General features: G+C 42.8%; 1 protein-coding gene across 1 annotated transcript; it reads left to right on the top strand.

Moving 5' to 3' along the window:
* The first annotated feature begins 10,664 nt into the window (after positions 1-10,664).
* On the top strand, positions 10,665-11,252 carry LOC130868617 (cancer/testis antigen family 47 member B1-like). Its single transcript, XM_057760773.1, has one exon. It carries the CDS (start codon positions 10,665-10,667, stop codon positions 11,250-11,252), a length of 588 nt encoding a protein of 195 aa, XP_057616756.1.
* Positions 11,253-17,765: the final 6,513 nt, after the last annotated feature.

Raw genomic sequence — 17,765 nt, 5'->3', positions numbered from 1 at the left:
AAAAAAAAAAAAGCGTGTGCAAAGAAGTTCTTGTGTTCCTACACTATCCTATGATTGCCTCTGTCATTTTAGGAGCTGTTGCTTCGGGGAACGGTTCAGATGACCCTGTGTAAGAGGATTGTCTCTGGAGCCCTCAGCCACTTGGTGACACTGGCACCACACACATGTGTTCCATCAAAATAAGTTTCTTGCTTACTGCAGGGAGGGAGCACAAACAGCATGAACCATGAGGCAGCTCCGTCCCAGGATGTTGTGGGATTTGGACTTTGGTTGGGTGGTTTGGAGGAAGGGGCTGTGGTTGCCTCTAGGTTGGGCGTGTCAGGAGGCACAGCCACTCTGCAATGGAGAATCTTGATAAACCCGTATCCAGCAGGAGGGGAGATTAGAGTGGACAAGAAGCAACAGGAACTCATGGTAGCTGGGAGTGGGATTCTTTCGGTCACTGCTGTGGTTTGGGCCGTGTTCACGGTCTGTCTGAATCCAGACATTACGGAGTGGTCCTGCCTTTGTCTGGATCCATCACAGTCACAGAGCTGCCTTGTCTGGGGCTGGCATCCCGTGGCATTATGTTCAACAGAACACCAAGACCTACTTTAGTGTCGCAGCCATTGCCAGAGCAGCTCCTAGCAACACCATGGCCTAGCGATAGCTCTGCTTCCACTCCTGAATGGAAAAAAAATTGCTTCTTTCCTTCTCAGATCAGCATTTTCCCTGAAGGCCATTTGCAGAGGACTTTCTCAAGTGTGCCATCCGAGTGGACTCCTTGTTGCTCTCGCCACCTAGACATGTCTACCTCCAAGCCTTTATTTTCTTGTCCTGATCAAACTGATGTATGGCCATCTACCCGGCCTCTGGAATATTTCTGAGCTAACACCCTATCCCAGTTCATGTTCCTGTTTCTGTGACAGACACCCTGACCAAAATCACTTGGGGAAAGGGTTCATTTGCAGATCACAGCCGGTCATCAAGGGAAGCTTGAGAGGAAGATCAAGGTGGGAACACGGGGGCAGGAACTGAAGCAGAGACCGTGGAGGAACACTGCTTACTACCTTGCTCCCAAATTCGTGTTCAGATGTACATGCACCCTCGTTTGACTCCCAGAAGGCTTTGCAGGTCAGTGGTGTCATGAGGCAGTATTTTGCTAAGTAGTTCCAAATGACCTTTTGAAGGTGAATTAGCCCAGTGCATGGGCCAGTTGGCTGCACTGCAAAGGGGGTTGTTTGATTGCTAGCATAGAGGGTCCTGAGCTAGACCTCACGGTCGTTTACTTGAGCTAGAGTCATTTGCAATGTCTCTTCGATGACTCTTTCAATGATCCACTCAAGAGAATCAGGAACCCCGCCTGGTCAGGCATGGGTTGCATACCTGCTCTCCCCGTACTGGGGACACTAAGGCAGAAAGATGGTGAGTTTGAGGGAAGTCTGAGTTAGATAATGAGCCTTTAAACACTAAAAAAGATAAGGTGTGGTGGCACAAGCTTAACATACTGGCACTCAGGAAGCAGAAGCACGTAGATCTCTGTGAGCTTAAGGCCATCCTGGTCTGTATATAGTCAGGCAAGCTAGGGAGATCTTGTCTCAAAATGAAAATAAGTATTCAAATAAAAATAAACTATTAAGATAAAATAAAGACCGCCCCTTCTGCTAATCATTGGAGAGAGAGAAGGAAAATCTGATTGTGCTCTCTCTCGCTCTCTCTCTCTCTCTCTCTCTGCCTGTGTGTCTGCCTACCTGTCTGCCTATCTGTCTATCTGACCTGAATTTTTTTTATTATTTCTGCGAGCTGGGATGGCTGAGCTATAGCCCTGCCTTGCTTTTTTTCCCTTCTTTCCCTGCCTGGTTCTTTGTCTTGCGTGGACCTGAGAGGCACCAGTGCAATGAGAGTTTCTGCAGAATTAGCAGGCTGGTTGGTTCGCAAACACTGCAAACTGATGGAGGCCCTGGCAAACTCCTTCTCCTAGTTCTTTGTACTACTTCTTTTATGCCTTCCCCTTCTGCTCCACTCAGAGGCTAGTGCGTGAGGCACAGCATAAGGCAGCGCATCTGTGCACGCCCATCTTCCCTCCCAACGTTATTTGAGCATAGTTCCCTTTATATAACACGTTTCTGAAAATAGGTATTCCTGTGACGATGCTTGCTTGAAGGAAGCAGCTTCCATCTCAGTGTGGCTTAGAGTAGAATGTTGTGAGACTATAAGAAGACACTCCATACCGAATCAGATCAGTAAAATATGCCGTGGAATTTTTTTCAGCTCCCTCCCGATGGTGCTACCCTCGTCCTCATTTTACATGTGAGAAAACTGAGAAAGCATGGTCACCAGAAAAAAAAAAGCAGAGGAAGAAAGAATAGAGAGGTAAAAGAAAAGAGGGAAAAGGTCAGAGCAATGCTGAGCAGGAAGGAAGAGGACCTGGGGGAGCTTGGTGGTAGTAGGTTAGGAGATGGGGGAAACTTTAAAACAGATGTGCTTTTGTTATGAACATGGAATAAGAAAAATAAACCAAGACTTTCCAGGAGGAGTTGCCCAGGTCCCGTCTTGAAATGGGAGGACCTGGTCAGAACAGTCAAGAAAAACAACACACAGAGAGACACACAAACACACACACACACACACACACACACACACACACTTCTTTCATGTTTCTTTACAGTTGCTGGTATCTATTCTGATATTGGTCACAATGCTCCATCTAGTGGCAATCTTTGGAAAATGCACTAAGAGTGTGCCACAGTCTCTGCTGAACGGGAAGCTTGAAAGAGAGCAGCGTTATGTTATTTTTTCAAGGGACAGTGAAGTCCTGATGTGCTATCACATTATAAAAAATTCTGAGGAGGAAGGGAGGGAAGCAGAGAAAAATATATAGCTCAATTAAAACAGTAAAAAGAATGAAAAATAAAACAAAACAAAAAATTCTGGATAATCTTGTATTGTACTTATGACATTGAGCCTTTGTGATGCCAGTCACTAATTCAGAGCGCTCCTGGACAATCCAGGAACTCCAACCCACCCTACGTTTGCATTCTTTGCTCAGGAGGACTATTCTTTGTCTCAGTGATCACTTTACATTATAGTAGGTGCTGAGACACAGTGTCGCAAAATATGAGCAAGGTTCCTGTTCTAATGGAGCTTCCTGTGAGAAATAAAGAATAGTCAATGTCATCCTTTGTGAAAATATTAACGAAACCTCAAAATTTATATAGAAACACAATTACCCCAAATCAATCATAAGCAAAAAAAGAATATCACTTCAGGTAGCACCATACTTGATTTCAAGTTATACTACAGAGCCATAGTAACAAGACAATGTGATACTGAGACAAGATCAGGTAATGGTACCGAGCAGAGGACGCAGACGTAATCCCATACAACTCTAGCCATTTTCTTTTAAACAAAGGTGTAAGAAGTCTATACGGGAGGGGGGGAAAAGCCTTTTAAACAAGCAGTGCTGTGAAATCTGGAGATGTACAGGAACAAGAGTGACACTGGATCTATAGCCCTTGCTCTGTAAAAAACTGAAATCCAGGGGGCTCGAGAGATGGCTGCTCTTCCGGAAGTCCTGAGTTCAATTCCCAGCAATCATATGGTGGCTCACAACCATCTGTAATTTGATCTGGTTCCCTCTGTCTGGCCTGCAGACAGAACACTGTATAAATAATAAATAAATAATTAAAAAAAAAAAACCTGAAATCCAAATGCACCGCAGACTTTGGTATAAAACAGCTGAAACTTTGAAACTGATATAGGAAAAAGAAAATTGTTCAAGATAAAGGCGTCGGCATGGGGTTTGGGAAGAGGACTCCGAACACTAACGTGAAGAAATGAAGCCTACATGGGGCCTCGGGAAACTTAAAGGCTTCAGCCCAGCAAAGGAAGTTGTTTGTCAAGCAAAGAAACAGCCAGCAGGATGGGCGGAAATCTTCGTCATCTACACATCTGGCAAAGGATTGACATCTAGAATACCCAGAGGGCTCAAAAACACTAATCAACAAAGAAACAATGACTCAATCAAAATAGAGAGCTAATATAATACCAAGTGGCCAGCTGTGAAGTCATATACAAATGAATAATCTTATGTTGACTGAGCAGCTTGAGTGTGCTGGTGTGTGTAAAACAGCAATTAAAAAAAAAAAGGATGCCGTGAATTGAAGAAAGCCCTCTAGGGAATGCATGGAGGGAGGAAAGGGAAGGCAAGAATGATATAATAATATCTGAATATCAAAAATAAAAAGTAAAATAACAATGAGATAAAGAAATACACATGACCATTATTTTTTTAAAAAACTGATCAATGCTCTTATCCTTCAAGAAAATGTAATTTAAAACTACTTTGAGGTCCCATGCCACTCCTGTCAAAGTAGCAGTCGTTGAGAAAACAAATAACAGCAAATGTTGGTAAGGATGAGGACGAAAGGGAATCCATGTATGCTGTTTTGAGGATGTAAATTGGTCCAGCAACTATGGAAATCAGTATCAAAGTTTCTAAAAGCAATACAGATCTATTATGTGACCCAACTATACCATTCCTGGGTGTTTACCCACTGGACTCTGAGTCAATATATCAGAGAGATACACACCAATGTTTATTTCAGCACCATTAACAATAGTTAAGATGTGGGATCGATCTAGGTGCTCCATGACAGAGGAAATATGAAAGAAAATGCGGTATGCATACACCACAGAAAGATTTTTTCATCCGTAAAGAAGATAAGTAGCGTCATTTGCAGGAAAATGGATGTGACTGGAGATTGTCATATTAAGGGAATTAAGTCAGCCTCAGAAAGACAGATGCATAGTTTCTATCATATAGTGTTGCTAAAATTCCTGCCCAAAGGGAGATGTAAACGAGGTTTGTACATTCTCCTAAGTTCTCGACCATAACCTGAGGCACGGCTCCACCAAAGTTCACTCTGGAGAACTAATGAGTTTATTAGGCTTCCTTACAGAATATAGTTAAGGGGTTACTTCGAGGGGCGCGGTCATATCTCCTCTATCCGGCTTCACCTCGAAAGCCTAACCCTGCAGGAATAAATATACAAATATAAATATATATGCATATATATGTATAAACCTGGCCCCTCCCCCAGGCCATGTACTGAGTTGCCAGTTGGCAAAGAGCAGTTGAATACCCCGGGGGTGATGTAAACTGTCAGCAAGCCTAGCTGGGATAATCTTTTGCAAGAGGGGCATAGCTGAATGTTCCAGGAAAGCAGTTGCTGGCTCAGAGGACAGCCACTCACAGTACAGTCTACCTCTTCTTCCAGCTCTTACATTTTTTCCATTTCCCTCTTTTCCAAGGGTTCCTGAGCCATGGAGGGAATATGTGGCTATATGTGTTGTGCAATTGTATTTCTTGTGCTCCAAATGGGACTGCGTCTCCATTCCTTTCTATTCATTCCTCTGTCTCCAGGACACAGCGGTTAGAGTCACTATTTTTACACTAGTTGGTGCCTCTTGCCTGTGCTATCACAAATCATGCAGCGTGTTGGGTGTAGTGGTACGTACTTTTAATCCCAGCACTCAAGAAGCAGAACCAGGGGGAATCTCTGTGAGTTCAAGATTAGTTAGTGGATTTTTGAGGCCCAATCTCCTCAGCATTCTTGGTAGCAACTTCTGGAACTACAGGAGCTGGTTCCCAGGAAGAAGACACTTTGGGCCCAGTTCTAACTTTATTTCTTAAAGTGTACAGCAGCCAAAGCATGCAGCCTCTTCAGCGATAGGGTCTTACTGTTCAGTTCTGGACCCCAACAAACAACCGTGGCAATAGCCTTTATTGTTATTGGTGCCTCTGGGGCCAACAATTGCAAAAGAAGTAACTTACTTCCAATACTGGGATTTCCAATTAACCACCTTATAGCTTCTAAGAGCATCTGCTATACATTTTAGACACACTTCAGCATTTACAGGGCCTAGGCTTATTGTAAACTTTCCCCCAATCATTTTGTGATCTGTTATCACTTCAGTCTTACCCAACCGTAACACTTACAAAAATTCCGGGACAACCCCTGGCCCTTGCACCCTTTGTGAAATATTTCCCTGTGCTTGCGTCTTTATGTACACTCTCATGTATCTTAAAGGAGTCTCTAAATCTGCAGAAAACTTAGGGTTAGAGTTATGATATCCATATGTAACAAAGCCTTTATGAAGAGAACGGACAGATCAATGCTGCAACCTGAGCCATCTTATAACGAATGGTGGGGCTGTGGAGATAACCTTGGTGAAGCACTTTGAGAGGCCATAGTCAAAGAATGGCACAACTAAGGAGATACTACAGTCTAACACAGCAAGAGAAGAGACTAGCCATTAGTATTAAGTGTTTCCTCCACGGATCCATGATGCGTACCGCAGCTCGAGCAGGAGGCACTGAGTGAGCTTTTCACAACCGTCAGTCATTCTGAGTCATTCTATTTCCATCCCCTGGAGACCTTCCATGGGACCTCCCTGCATTTCCCCAGCCCTGATGAGCTTGGTGGGGCTGGTTCATGTGGCTCAGGCCTGCTCAGGGCTAATGATAAGTGGAGTCCTATTCTCCCGCTGCTACCTGTGTGGCTCCATCTGGCTTCTTGGGTCAGAGAGGCTTTAGACTGATGTTGTGGCTGTAGCTGCAGCTTCCGTCGCTCCACCCACCACACCTGGCTCTGAGGAGAGGCCCATGCTGGGCAAACCATCTACACTCCTAGAATACACTCCAGCAGTATGCAGGAGAGTAAGCTCTTCTGCTTAGTCTGGAGGGATAATTGCCAACCCCTATACAAACTTCATCATCTGCATCTGTATTGTAATTTTTTTTTCTTCATTTTAATCACGAAAGCCTGAGAATTGTTTCTTGGGCTTTAAGGCCTTCCAGAAGTTCTTTAGCACCAAATTTGGCTTACCATCATCTTCCCATCCTTAGGAATTTGGACCTACCACAAATCTCGCCACATTTGCCTTTGCATAACCCAGACAGACCTCTTTTTCAAATTTGAATTTTTCTTGCTCTAGGCTGCTCTCCCACATTAAGGACACCTTTTACTTGCTGGTGGAAGTCATTTATATCCTCTAAAGCTTTTCCTACTTCATAAAGATCCTGCCCCACCAGAGGGCTCATCAAAGCTGCTAAAGCTCTATGTCTAGGTTCTTTTGGAATCCATCTCTGATGGCTTGTATGAGCTAGTCCATCAGAGTCTGGCTCCCCTTGTACTGCCTCAGGTTGCTGTAGGGAGAGGGCCCACTTGTTCTTCCTGGCCGCCCAGCTAGCTTAGCCCCGAAATAACCACACAGAAACTGTATTCATTAAAACACTGCTTGGCCCATTATCTCTAGTTTCTTATTGGCTAATTCTTGCATCTTAATTTAACCCATTTCTATTAATTTGTATATCGCCACATGGCAGTGGCTTACCGGAAATGATTCTTAACCGGTGTCTGCCTCAGGCAGAGGATCCATGGTGTCTCCCTAACTCTACTTTCTTCCTCCCAGAATTTAGTTCTGTCTTCTCCACTTACCTACCTAAGTTCTGCCCTAACAAGGGCCCAAAGCAGTTTTCTTTATTAATTAACCAATATAAGCAACACATAGAAGGACCTCCTACACCACCAGGCTATGCAGCTTGTGTCTCAAGGAGGGATGTATGGTTATATTGCTCAGTTTCTCTGCTTTCACGGCACACACACTCGAACTGAGTCTGCTCCACATCCCATAGTTCTACAAGCAGGCTGTGATAGATTCTTGTTTGTTTAAAGATTTCCCCTAATTCCAGTGATTTGTGTTGAATGTTCTTTGATGACTATGTTTCCTCCCACAGGACCATTATTGCGACCCCTGCCTGCCTCCTGGGTCATGGATTTTCCCTTTCTCTGTATCAAAGGTCAGACTTGAGGGATAACTTTTATTGCTTGGAGGTAAGTCCCTCTTTGCTATCTTGCCCCCACCATAGATTATAGGTTTGGGGTTTGGGAGGGGGCTTTATATTACTGGCTTAATATGGGCCTCTTTCCCATTTTCGACATCTAGGCATAAAGAAAAAATGGCAGGCCAATACCTCCATTTCTCCGTTACTTTGATCCAATTTATCCACTAATTAAGAAGCTAATGCTAAAGCCCCCAACTTCATATCTCTTTCTCACTCAATTCTGATCTCACACTGCAGTCTCCCTCAAGGATGCCTTCCACCTTGGATAGAGGCTAGATCCCTTGTTACTCATATTAGCAGCCAGGATGCCCATGCAGCAGCTTGCTGACACCTCCATACAAAACGCCCAGCCCCCAGGACTTAACTGTCTGCTGCAGACCCTGGACAGTTCTCAAAACATCATCATAGCCACCTGTCAAGCAGTATGCCATTTCATAATACCTAGAAGATACCATCCTTGGTTTTCCACCCTGATGGAGGTGGGTCTTGTATTAATCTGTTGCTTTCATTGGTTAATTAATAAAGAAACTGCCTAGGCTCATTTGATAGGCCAACCCTTAGGTGGGTGGAGTAAACAGAAGAGAATGCTGGGAGAAAGAAGCCAAGTCAGGAGTCGCCATGATTCTCCCACTCCAGACAGACGCAGGTTAAGATCTTTCCTGGTAAGCCAGCTCATGGTGCTACACAGAATATTAGAAATGGGTTAGATCAATATGTAAGAGCTAGCCAATAAGAGGCTGGAACTAATGGGCCAGGCAGTGATTAAAAGAATACAGTTTCCGGGGCTGGAGAGATGGCTCAGCGGTTAAGAGCATTGCCTTGCTCTTCCAAAGGTCCTGAGTTCAATTCCCAGCAACCACATGGTGGCTCACAACCATCTGTAGTGAGGTCTGGTGGCCTCTTCTGGTCTTCAGGCATACACATAGGAAGAATACTGTATACATAATAAATAAATAAATAAATAAATAAATAAATAAATAAATAATACAGTTTCCGTGTAATTATTTTGGGTAAAGCCATGCAGGTGGCCGGGTGCCGGGGACGCAGCCCTGCCGCTCATATTACAACACCACCCCACACCCCTCACCCCCAACAGTTCCTGCCTCAGAGGGTGTCACCTTACTTATGCCACCTTACTTATGCGCATCAGTGCTCTCTGCACTTTCCATGTCCTGGGCACTGTGCCTACAGAGCCATTAGGGACAGACCACTGCATCGAAATTCCCTGTGCAAACGTTCATCCCTCACACAGCTTCCATTTCGGCGCTTGGCTCATTCTCCACAGGAGAGACAATGTAACTTGCGATTTCACTTCACAGTTTATACTTATTTCTGTCGTTATCTTATCGACAATGCCAAGTGTTGCTAAATCACCTTTCTCTGAGGTAGACATGAAGAAATGTCTGCCCCTGCTCCTGGGATCACAAGAAAAAAACAGAGTCACAATTCAGCCAAAGTTTATTCAAGGGAACGAATGAGTTTATTAGGCTTCCTCACAGAGCCCAGATGAGTAATTACTTACAGGGTTGTAGGCATGTCTCCTCCATCTGGCCATACCTGAAATCCTTACCCAGCAGTAATAAGGGCTTCCTCGTAGCCCATTCTAGCCCCCTCCAGAATGCACAACACACACACACACACACAAACACACACACACACACACACATATATATGTATATACACAAATCAACAGATGAACACTTACAATTAATTTTGATGAAAGAGAACAATAAAAATTAAACTCCATTTAGGCAATATTGGCCCACCAAGAGTTCAGTTCTTGCCCTCCATTAGCTTAATTCCTTTTTAAGTAAATATATTTATTGTGTTTAAATTTAAAGTGTTTGTGAAAATTTGGTTCTTTTTCCTTAAGTGGAAATGGATAATACAAATTTTAACTTTCTTTGGGAACTTGAGAGCCTGAAAAACTCTCTAGACTACAGAAGCTTCCCTGATTTAGGATCCTTCATATAGGATAACAATATTTTAGCTGATAACCATAGAATGAAGAGGATAGGGTTTGGCCAGGAGAGAGACAGCTCAGTGGCTAAGAACACTTGCTTCTCTTCCAGGGGACCCTGGTTCTGTTCCCAGCACTGACTTCCCTGCTCATAAATGAGGTTAAGACTATTCTAGCAGGAATACTATGCCCTCTTTTGATCCCATTAGGTTCCAGCACTCACTTGACATACAAAGGCACAGATAGCTTTAAAACAGGAGGGGAGAGGAGGGATAGAACAGACTTTAACATAAGGAGAGCCCTGTTTTTCTAAGGACCCAAACAAACAAAGGAGGGTGTCTTCTAGAAAGGGTAGAATTTCAATCCATCACTGGATGGTGGCCATGGCAATCTTCTCTTTTCAACAACAACAAATCATCTTAAAGCTATGTGGTGACAAAGCCGTTTATTAACCTTCCTAAGCCCCGCCCCTACAAGCTGTGACATGAGGACTTCCTATCTAGTCCCCGGATGTTAGAAGAGCCTCGCCGGTTGGCCGCCACCCTGTTTGGCCTCCTCTCCTCTCCTGTCCGCACTGCTTCCATGGGAACACCTCAGGTACCATCATAGACTTTTGTCCTTTCTCCAACTGTCTCTTCCAAAGCCCCCTCTCCTCTAACGCCCCTGTCGACTGTCCTTTGGGACCAGCAACTTCCTGTTTGTCCTGCCGTCGTCGTCCGCAGTCATCTAACATCGTCCCGGCCATTACGGTCCAGGTAGCCATTGTCGTCCTTAACACTACTCACTCAAGGCCTTGGTGAGGAATCTAAGAGTGTCATGTCTGCCCCAGGGGATCAAGATCCAACCGGAGAGACCCGAGAGAACCCAGTAACCCTTGAGGGAGAGTGGGTACAAGAAGCTGCAGGGGGCAGCGAGATAGGCAATGAGTCCGGCCTCGATGGGGCCTCTGCCACACCTGCCATTGAAGAAATACTGGCCTTTCATCCTAGGAGGGTGGACAATGTTGGGCCCGAAAGAAACCAGGAAGAAGCGGGTGATAGGAGAGAGAGCTCAGATGCTGTGGAAGACTCAGATATTGAACCTGTTGAGGAGGAGGGAGCAGGGGAGGAGATGGAAAACATAAGAGATCAGGAAATGGTGGCTGACCATCGATTCCCAATGGCTGGCTTCCGATTTATGTTTATGGATGTGATCCATGCCATTCTCAACCGTGTCTATTACAACGACCATGCCACGATCAGGCGCCCCCGTGAAAACGCAGGAGTGATGGGTACACCTGGCCCTTCTGCTTCTGGCCACTCGAGTCAGGTCCAAGTTCCATCCGGGCCCATTCCATCCACAGTGAGGGCCGCAGAGTATGAGGCCCATGAGGCCCGGGCCTCATACTCTCCAGGCCTGGCCTGAAGCCTGCCAGAGATTATCTCCACCTTTCCGGAGCTGGAGGAGCCTCCAGACTTCGAGGAAGCAGCAGATCGTTACCTGCCAGAGCCACATCTTTACATGCGGGAGCCAGCAGTTAGGGCAGCAGCCCAGAACCAAGCAGGAGAAGAGATGGCAGCACAGGCGACAGCAGAAAAAGAACCAAAAAAGGAAGTCATCGAGCAAGCCATGACCTCAGAGGGTAAGGAAACAAGCTCTAGGGGCCTAGATGAGGAGATTGGTGCTGGGCAGCAGTTGGGAGGCAGGAAATAAGGACAAAGATTGTTGTCACTGAGAGGGAGGCTGAGGCCAGGGCTTCTCTGGGTGCAACAATTGACTCCGCTCAGTGCTGGCCTCTAGTGGGCAAAGTCATGGCTGGGCGAGAGATGCCTCTGAGGTCAAATGGCTCTGGTTAAAAACTTGGTTCATGCCAGGCAGTGGTGGGGAAAGCCTTGACTCCCAGCACTCAGGAGGCAGATGCAGGGGGATCCCTGTGATGGAGGCCGGGTCTATAACAATATTTACTAGTTTTTGATTTAAGACAGTCTCATGTAGCCTAGATTGGCCTTGAGCTCACTATGTAGCCCAGATGTCTAAAAGAGAGCTTGGGAGCTAATAGACAGTGAAAGAACAAGCAAATGGTGTTGCTCATTTTGTTTGTGGCTTTAAAAGGTGTCAAGGCTCTTAGGAGTTTGATGCTCTGCATAGATGGACTAGTTTGGGAGCCCGTGCTGGGAAGGGAGTGTTAGTATTCATGGCTTGAGAAAAATTAACCATGGAATTCGTGCTTGAGGCAAACAGGCATCTTCCTGCCCAGGTCCTGCCCGAGGTGTAATGCATGCAAAGGGGACCAAAGCTTCTGATGTCTTCTTCAAAGGAGAAGAAGTGAACATCATTGCTTGGGATATCTGCTGGGAAGGGGAGAGAAAGGTCACTGTGGGAATGAGCAGGTGGCAGAAGTGTGAAGATTAGGGAAGGGGTAGCGTGAACAGGAGGAAGGTAGCTAATTACTGGCTTTGTAGTTACTCATGTCCCCCTCTTTATCCTGAGAGTAGATGTGGGTGGCATTATTGGTTGGGAATGAGGCTGTTTTTTTCTGTCTGTTTTTTAATGATCTTTACTAAATAAACAGGCGAATCCCATTATGATACCTGGAATGACAAATACGACATCTTTGAGGCGGATGAGGAAGAAAAAGGAGAAGAACAGAAGAACCAAGAAGATGATGAAGTCAGCCCAGGTCCAGCAGACTGCAGCACCGAAAAATCCAGGTTCCTGTGCTGATATTTGAGTATCCATCACCATCCCTGCAGTTCCTTTTCAGTGGTGCCATCTCGTTTTAAATTCTAATTGATTAACTGAGGAAACTTTACTTTGAATTCAAACAAAATTCAATTTAGCTATTTTAGAATGAGACAAAATCGCTATATGCTTGCTAATCTGAAATGTATTGTGTACTTGTTGGCGATTCCTGGGTTATTCTGAGGAATTTTGTCCATTAGATTAAGACTATTAACAAGTAGTAAAGCTAATAGCTTAACATCCATATCAAATACAGACCAATATCTGTACAGAGAACAACTGTCAGAATAAGGGTGTTGGTAGCTGGGTTGGGCACTAGCTGTGTCCTCAGTGCTCGACCACATTTATGCAGTCACCTCCTACAGACACACAGTAAACAGCTGGTACTTCAATTAGAATCATTTGTAATGGTTAACAACTAAATATCCATTTAGCTATAGATTTTTATATTTAAACCAGTCCAAAGAAATTTACTGCTAATATGACCATTTAGCACCAAACTGACAATTGAAATTCAAGAAATCTTTTCTTTCAGTATCTTTAAGTGATTAGCATTTTTCTACTCTTTCCTTTCTTTGTCCTTCTTTCTTTTCTTTTTTCCCTGTATTTTCACAGCTGAGTGCTCACTAAAGCATGCAGAAGCCAAGGGCCCAGGACGGTAAGGAAGCATCACCTGTATAAATGGCACTGGTTTCTCTAGCTCGACAGACTTCTTTCCATGACAGCACAACTTTTTAGCAGAATAAACACACCACACACAAGACTGGGGTTGTGGCTCATGGGGTTGGAATGCAGGACTCTAAGTTCAATTCAGAGATGAGCACACACACATACACCAATAGTCAAACACACACACACACACACAGACGGAGAGACAACAATACCCAAAGATTTGGTGTAATCACTTGATTTGTTGCATAAGCACCCTAATAGTTCTGGGTTTAATTTATAAGAGAAAAGCATGTTGATTTTCGTAACCGTTGAGATAAATCACAAATGTGGCAGACACGCAGTAATGACTGCTCATTTTCTTAAATACAGGAAGCAGATTAATCTTGTATAATTGGTCATTCTCTCTCATTTTTATCTGTAGGTAAGAAGACTAGGAAGAAAAGGATGAAGAACGAAACATTCTTGAATGCAACTAAATTTAAGTTGCCCACTTCTGAGACGTCCAACAAGGTTTCATCACTGACACCTTTCTAAGTTCAGTATCTAGTAGTGATATTTCTCCTTGTGAGTTTAACACCATTCAGTCAAGTTCCACACGAAACCGTGTCATGGGATAAAATAAAACATAGGCATGATTTGGAGGCAGCACTGTAATTCTAATTTACTTCTTTCATGTTCATTTGACAGGGATAGCAAGCATTTAATACCTCTTTTCAATTACTTTATTGCAGCTAAGTCATTAATATAACAAGCTTAGAACAACTTTATAGACAGGAAGATGGAGAATGAGGCTTTAGTTGAAACTCCATGAATCTATCCAGTTACATGTGCATTTTCTTACCTGTTACAGATATGTTTGATAATATCTGATAAAGTGAAAGATGTGATTTTAAAAAGAAATGAACAGAAATATTGGTAGCTTTTATCTAGATAAATATTTCTCATGTGTTTCTACTCCCCCCCCCCCTTTTTTGGCTCACTTTCACTGAAAGGCGAACCTGTTTTATTTTTTTGTGGTCCAAATGAAATTCAATGCCATTTCTAAAACAATATTTTTTTTTGTACTCTTTGTTTTTGAGACATGGTTTCTTTGTATAGCTTTGTATACTCTCCTGGAACTCCCTTTGTAGACCAGGCTGGCCTCGAACGCACAGAGATCCGTCTGCCTCTACCTCTGCCTCTGCCTCCTCATCCTGAGTGCTGAGATTAAAGGTGTGCGCCCTTAAAACCATTTTTATACATGAGGCAGCAAACCTTTAAAGCTGTGTTCCCTCCTCCGTGAGTTACTAGTCCCAGGTACCCATTCAACACTTAATATATGACTAATCCTATTTGGAATATGCTATGTGGAAAACAATGAACAATATCTCATTTACTATATGCCTAAATGATAACCTATTGAGTTAACCAAAAATCTATGAAAATTACTGTCACGTTCTTATTTATAAAATATTTTATTTTGCCCTTTTGATTATGATAATTTTATTATTGGAGAATTTCTAGAGACTTTTCAAAAGATTTATTTTTACTGTTATTTGTGTGTGTGTGTGTGTGTGTGTGTGTGTGTATCTTAGTGCGTGCGTGGGTACCCATACAGAATAGAAGAAGGCACCAGATCCCTTGGAACTGGAGGTACAAGAGGCTTGAGACACCCAACGTAGGTGCTGGGACCCAAACTCTGGTCCTCTGGAAGAAGAGCAAGTACTCTTAACTACTTAACTAACCATCCAGTCCCTGTAATGCCTTCTCCATTAAGTGTTCCCTTATAAGAATATGTTCTTTACCTCACCTTACTACTTTGAATGTAGATACTATTTTATCAGATATTGGGATAGCAGCACCTGCTTTTGCCCTGGTCCCATTGGCTTGGAACAGTTTCTCTATTTTTTTCTACTATAAAGTGCTGCCTGTCCTATGATGAACTCTTGGTAGGTAACAGAAAGAAAAAATGGGCTTTGTTTTTAAATTCATTGAAGTAAACTGTGTTTTTTGGTGAATAAAATAGTTATTGAAAGGTGTGTGTCCATTGCTATCTTTTTGTTCTGTTTGTGTTCATAGCCCTATTTTGTGTTTCAGTAATTATAGCTTGATTTGTTTTCAGCCCACGTCCTTATGGCTACACTTAGTACTCTTTTCAGTCGGAATTATCACGGACAGTATTTTCTGCAGGACTTATATAGTTACACGAATTTTTTAAAACGGTTTGTATTGTGGAAACATCTTTCTTCTTCAACTCTAGAAGGTAGTTTTACTTGGTCCAGTTAGCTGGGTTGGCACCTGTGGTCTCAGAACGTGGATAACATTGCTTTAGGCTTTTCTGACTTTTAACTTTTCCACTGAGAAGTCAGTGGATGTTACTTGTATATCAGTGTTTGGAATGGGTTTTCCTTTATGAGACCAGTGAGTTTTAAATTCATTAGTTTTGTTTGTTTTTTCCTAAAAAGGTATTTATGCTTTATATGCATTTACAATTTTCTACCAGAAGAGGGCACCAGACTCCACTATAGATGGTCATGAGCCATTATGTGACTGCTGGGAATTGCACTCAGGACCTCTGGACAAACAGTCAGACCTCTTAACTGTTGAGCCATGTCTCCAGCTTTCCCACTATTTTAATTAAGACGTATCATTTTATCCCTCCCCTTTCCCTCATTTGAACCCTCCTATATACCCCCTGATTTCTTTCATATTCATGTCCTCTTTTTTTAATTCCTGTTAATATATTTTACAGACTTCTGTGAAGCAGAGAATTTTGAAGGGCTCTCTGACCTTGTCTTGTTTATATGTATGTGTGTATGTGTGTGTGTGTGTGTATTTGTTTGTGTGTGTTTATGTGTGTGAGTGTGTTTGTATATATGTATGCATAACCAATTTAGTCCTTATATTGTCTGTATACTTTCCTGCCTAACTTTATCCTGTTCAGCTATTTGCCTGTCAGCTTCTTTATTAAACCAATAACAATGAAAAAATTTCACAATGTACAAAAAGATTATTCCACAGTATTTCCTGCTTTTGTCAGTTTAAAATGGAAGTTTTTCACTTTAAATTAGTAAAATTATATACAACAAAGTAAGAATTACAGTTTCAATATCCAGTCCATTTGGCTTTGACCAAATTGAAGAAAATATTCCATTATTTATCTTATCTTTGTGACTTCAAAGTTTGTACCTATTTTATTTTCTATCCTAACTATGGAAAACTGCGATTATCTAGTCTTCAATTCCATCAATGACCTCAGAAAGATGAAAGGTTACCAAATGACAGGAACATCAGGCTGCTTGACAAGTCACCCAAAGTTCCTCTGTAATGTTGGGGCATCCAGCTCTGGCCTACAGGCCTAGCATATCTGACAGACTTTCCTGTGAAGCAGGGAATTTGAAGACCTGTCTTACATTGTCTTAGCAAAGTTTAGCAGTCACCTTTCTTGTGTTTATATCATCTCAGCCAGCAGCCTTGAATCTATCCTGTATGTGGGATTCTGAGGAGACTGTAACAAAGACATTTTGAAATGCTGAACCACCTGGGGGTCATCTGTTTTTATTGATGTTTGACCCCCTAGCTCTGAAAATACATGAAAATTTAAAGGTATCAAATATATCTGCACTGATACAAGTATAGTCTGTGTATTGCACGTAAATCAGCAAAAGATTTTTTTGTTTTATGTTTGAACAGGTAAAATACATATATGTCTTGTAGCTCTTTTAGGTTTATTTCTTTATGTATGCAGTCAGATTTTTCAGGGGGTCTTTTGCTATCAAACCTAATTTTTCTTAACCTGGAATGAATCCATAGCCTCTCATTTTCTGTGGAAATTAAAGCATAAACTCTCCCCCAAAGTAACATAATTTTTGACTTGAATTTTGAAGTCAATATATTTTTCAAATATATAGGTTTTTTGGATCTTGCAGGTTGTATAGTCCAGTGTCTCTTAGCAGCCAAAATATTAAAGATAACCAGTAACATACAGTATCCAGACTCTCTGTGTATTTCTCATCTTTATGTGGCTTATCATATTCATATTGTTCTATTCCTTTTAAAAGAACTTCCTTTTCTCTTCCAAGTCTATTTATTTTTAACACACTGTAACACATTTAGAAGTTTTAATCATGTGAATTTGTCTTTACTGTTTATCCATAACCTTTTCTGTGTGCATGAGTAAAACCCCAAACGTGCCATGCAGGATGCTGCCAGAGATCGTGCTGGTAGTTTAAGTCTGCAGGCAGCAGCTGGGAGACGCCTCTCTGAACTGCAGTCTGTGTGAGAGACTGCAGGAACCCACCATGCAGCATAGCTCATGGCAGTTGGCAGCTGGCTCCATTTCACAGACAGCTGTTGGAAGTTGCCTCTCTGCATTGCAGCTGGTGTGAGGCTGTGAACTAAGAAGCTGTGTTTGGGTCCATATTTGTGTGTTTAGAAACATGTTAAATCTTTTTAAGGTCTTTATGTGGATTTGTACTAGACAGTGGGCACCATATGTAGGTAGAGATTTCCTGTCTCATAGTCACTTTCAAATAACACTCAGAG

Source organism: Chionomys nivalis, chromosome X, assembly GCF_950005125.1.
Source record: "Chionomys nivalis chromosome X, mChiNiv1.1, whole genome shotgun sequence".
In the NCBI taxonomy this organism is placed as follows: domain Eukaryota; kingdom Metazoa; phylum Chordata; class Mammalia; order Rodentia; family Cricetidae; genus Chionomys; species Chionomys nivalis.
Note: the sequence above shows the minus strand (reverse complement) of the source record. Positions and strands in the feature narration are given on the sequence as shown.

Excerpts from the sequence above, each read along its gene's own strand:
- LOC130868617 (XM_057760773.1), top strand. The coding sequence starts at position 10,665 with ATGTCTGCCCCAGGGGATCAAGATCCAACCGGAGAGACCCGAGAGAAC.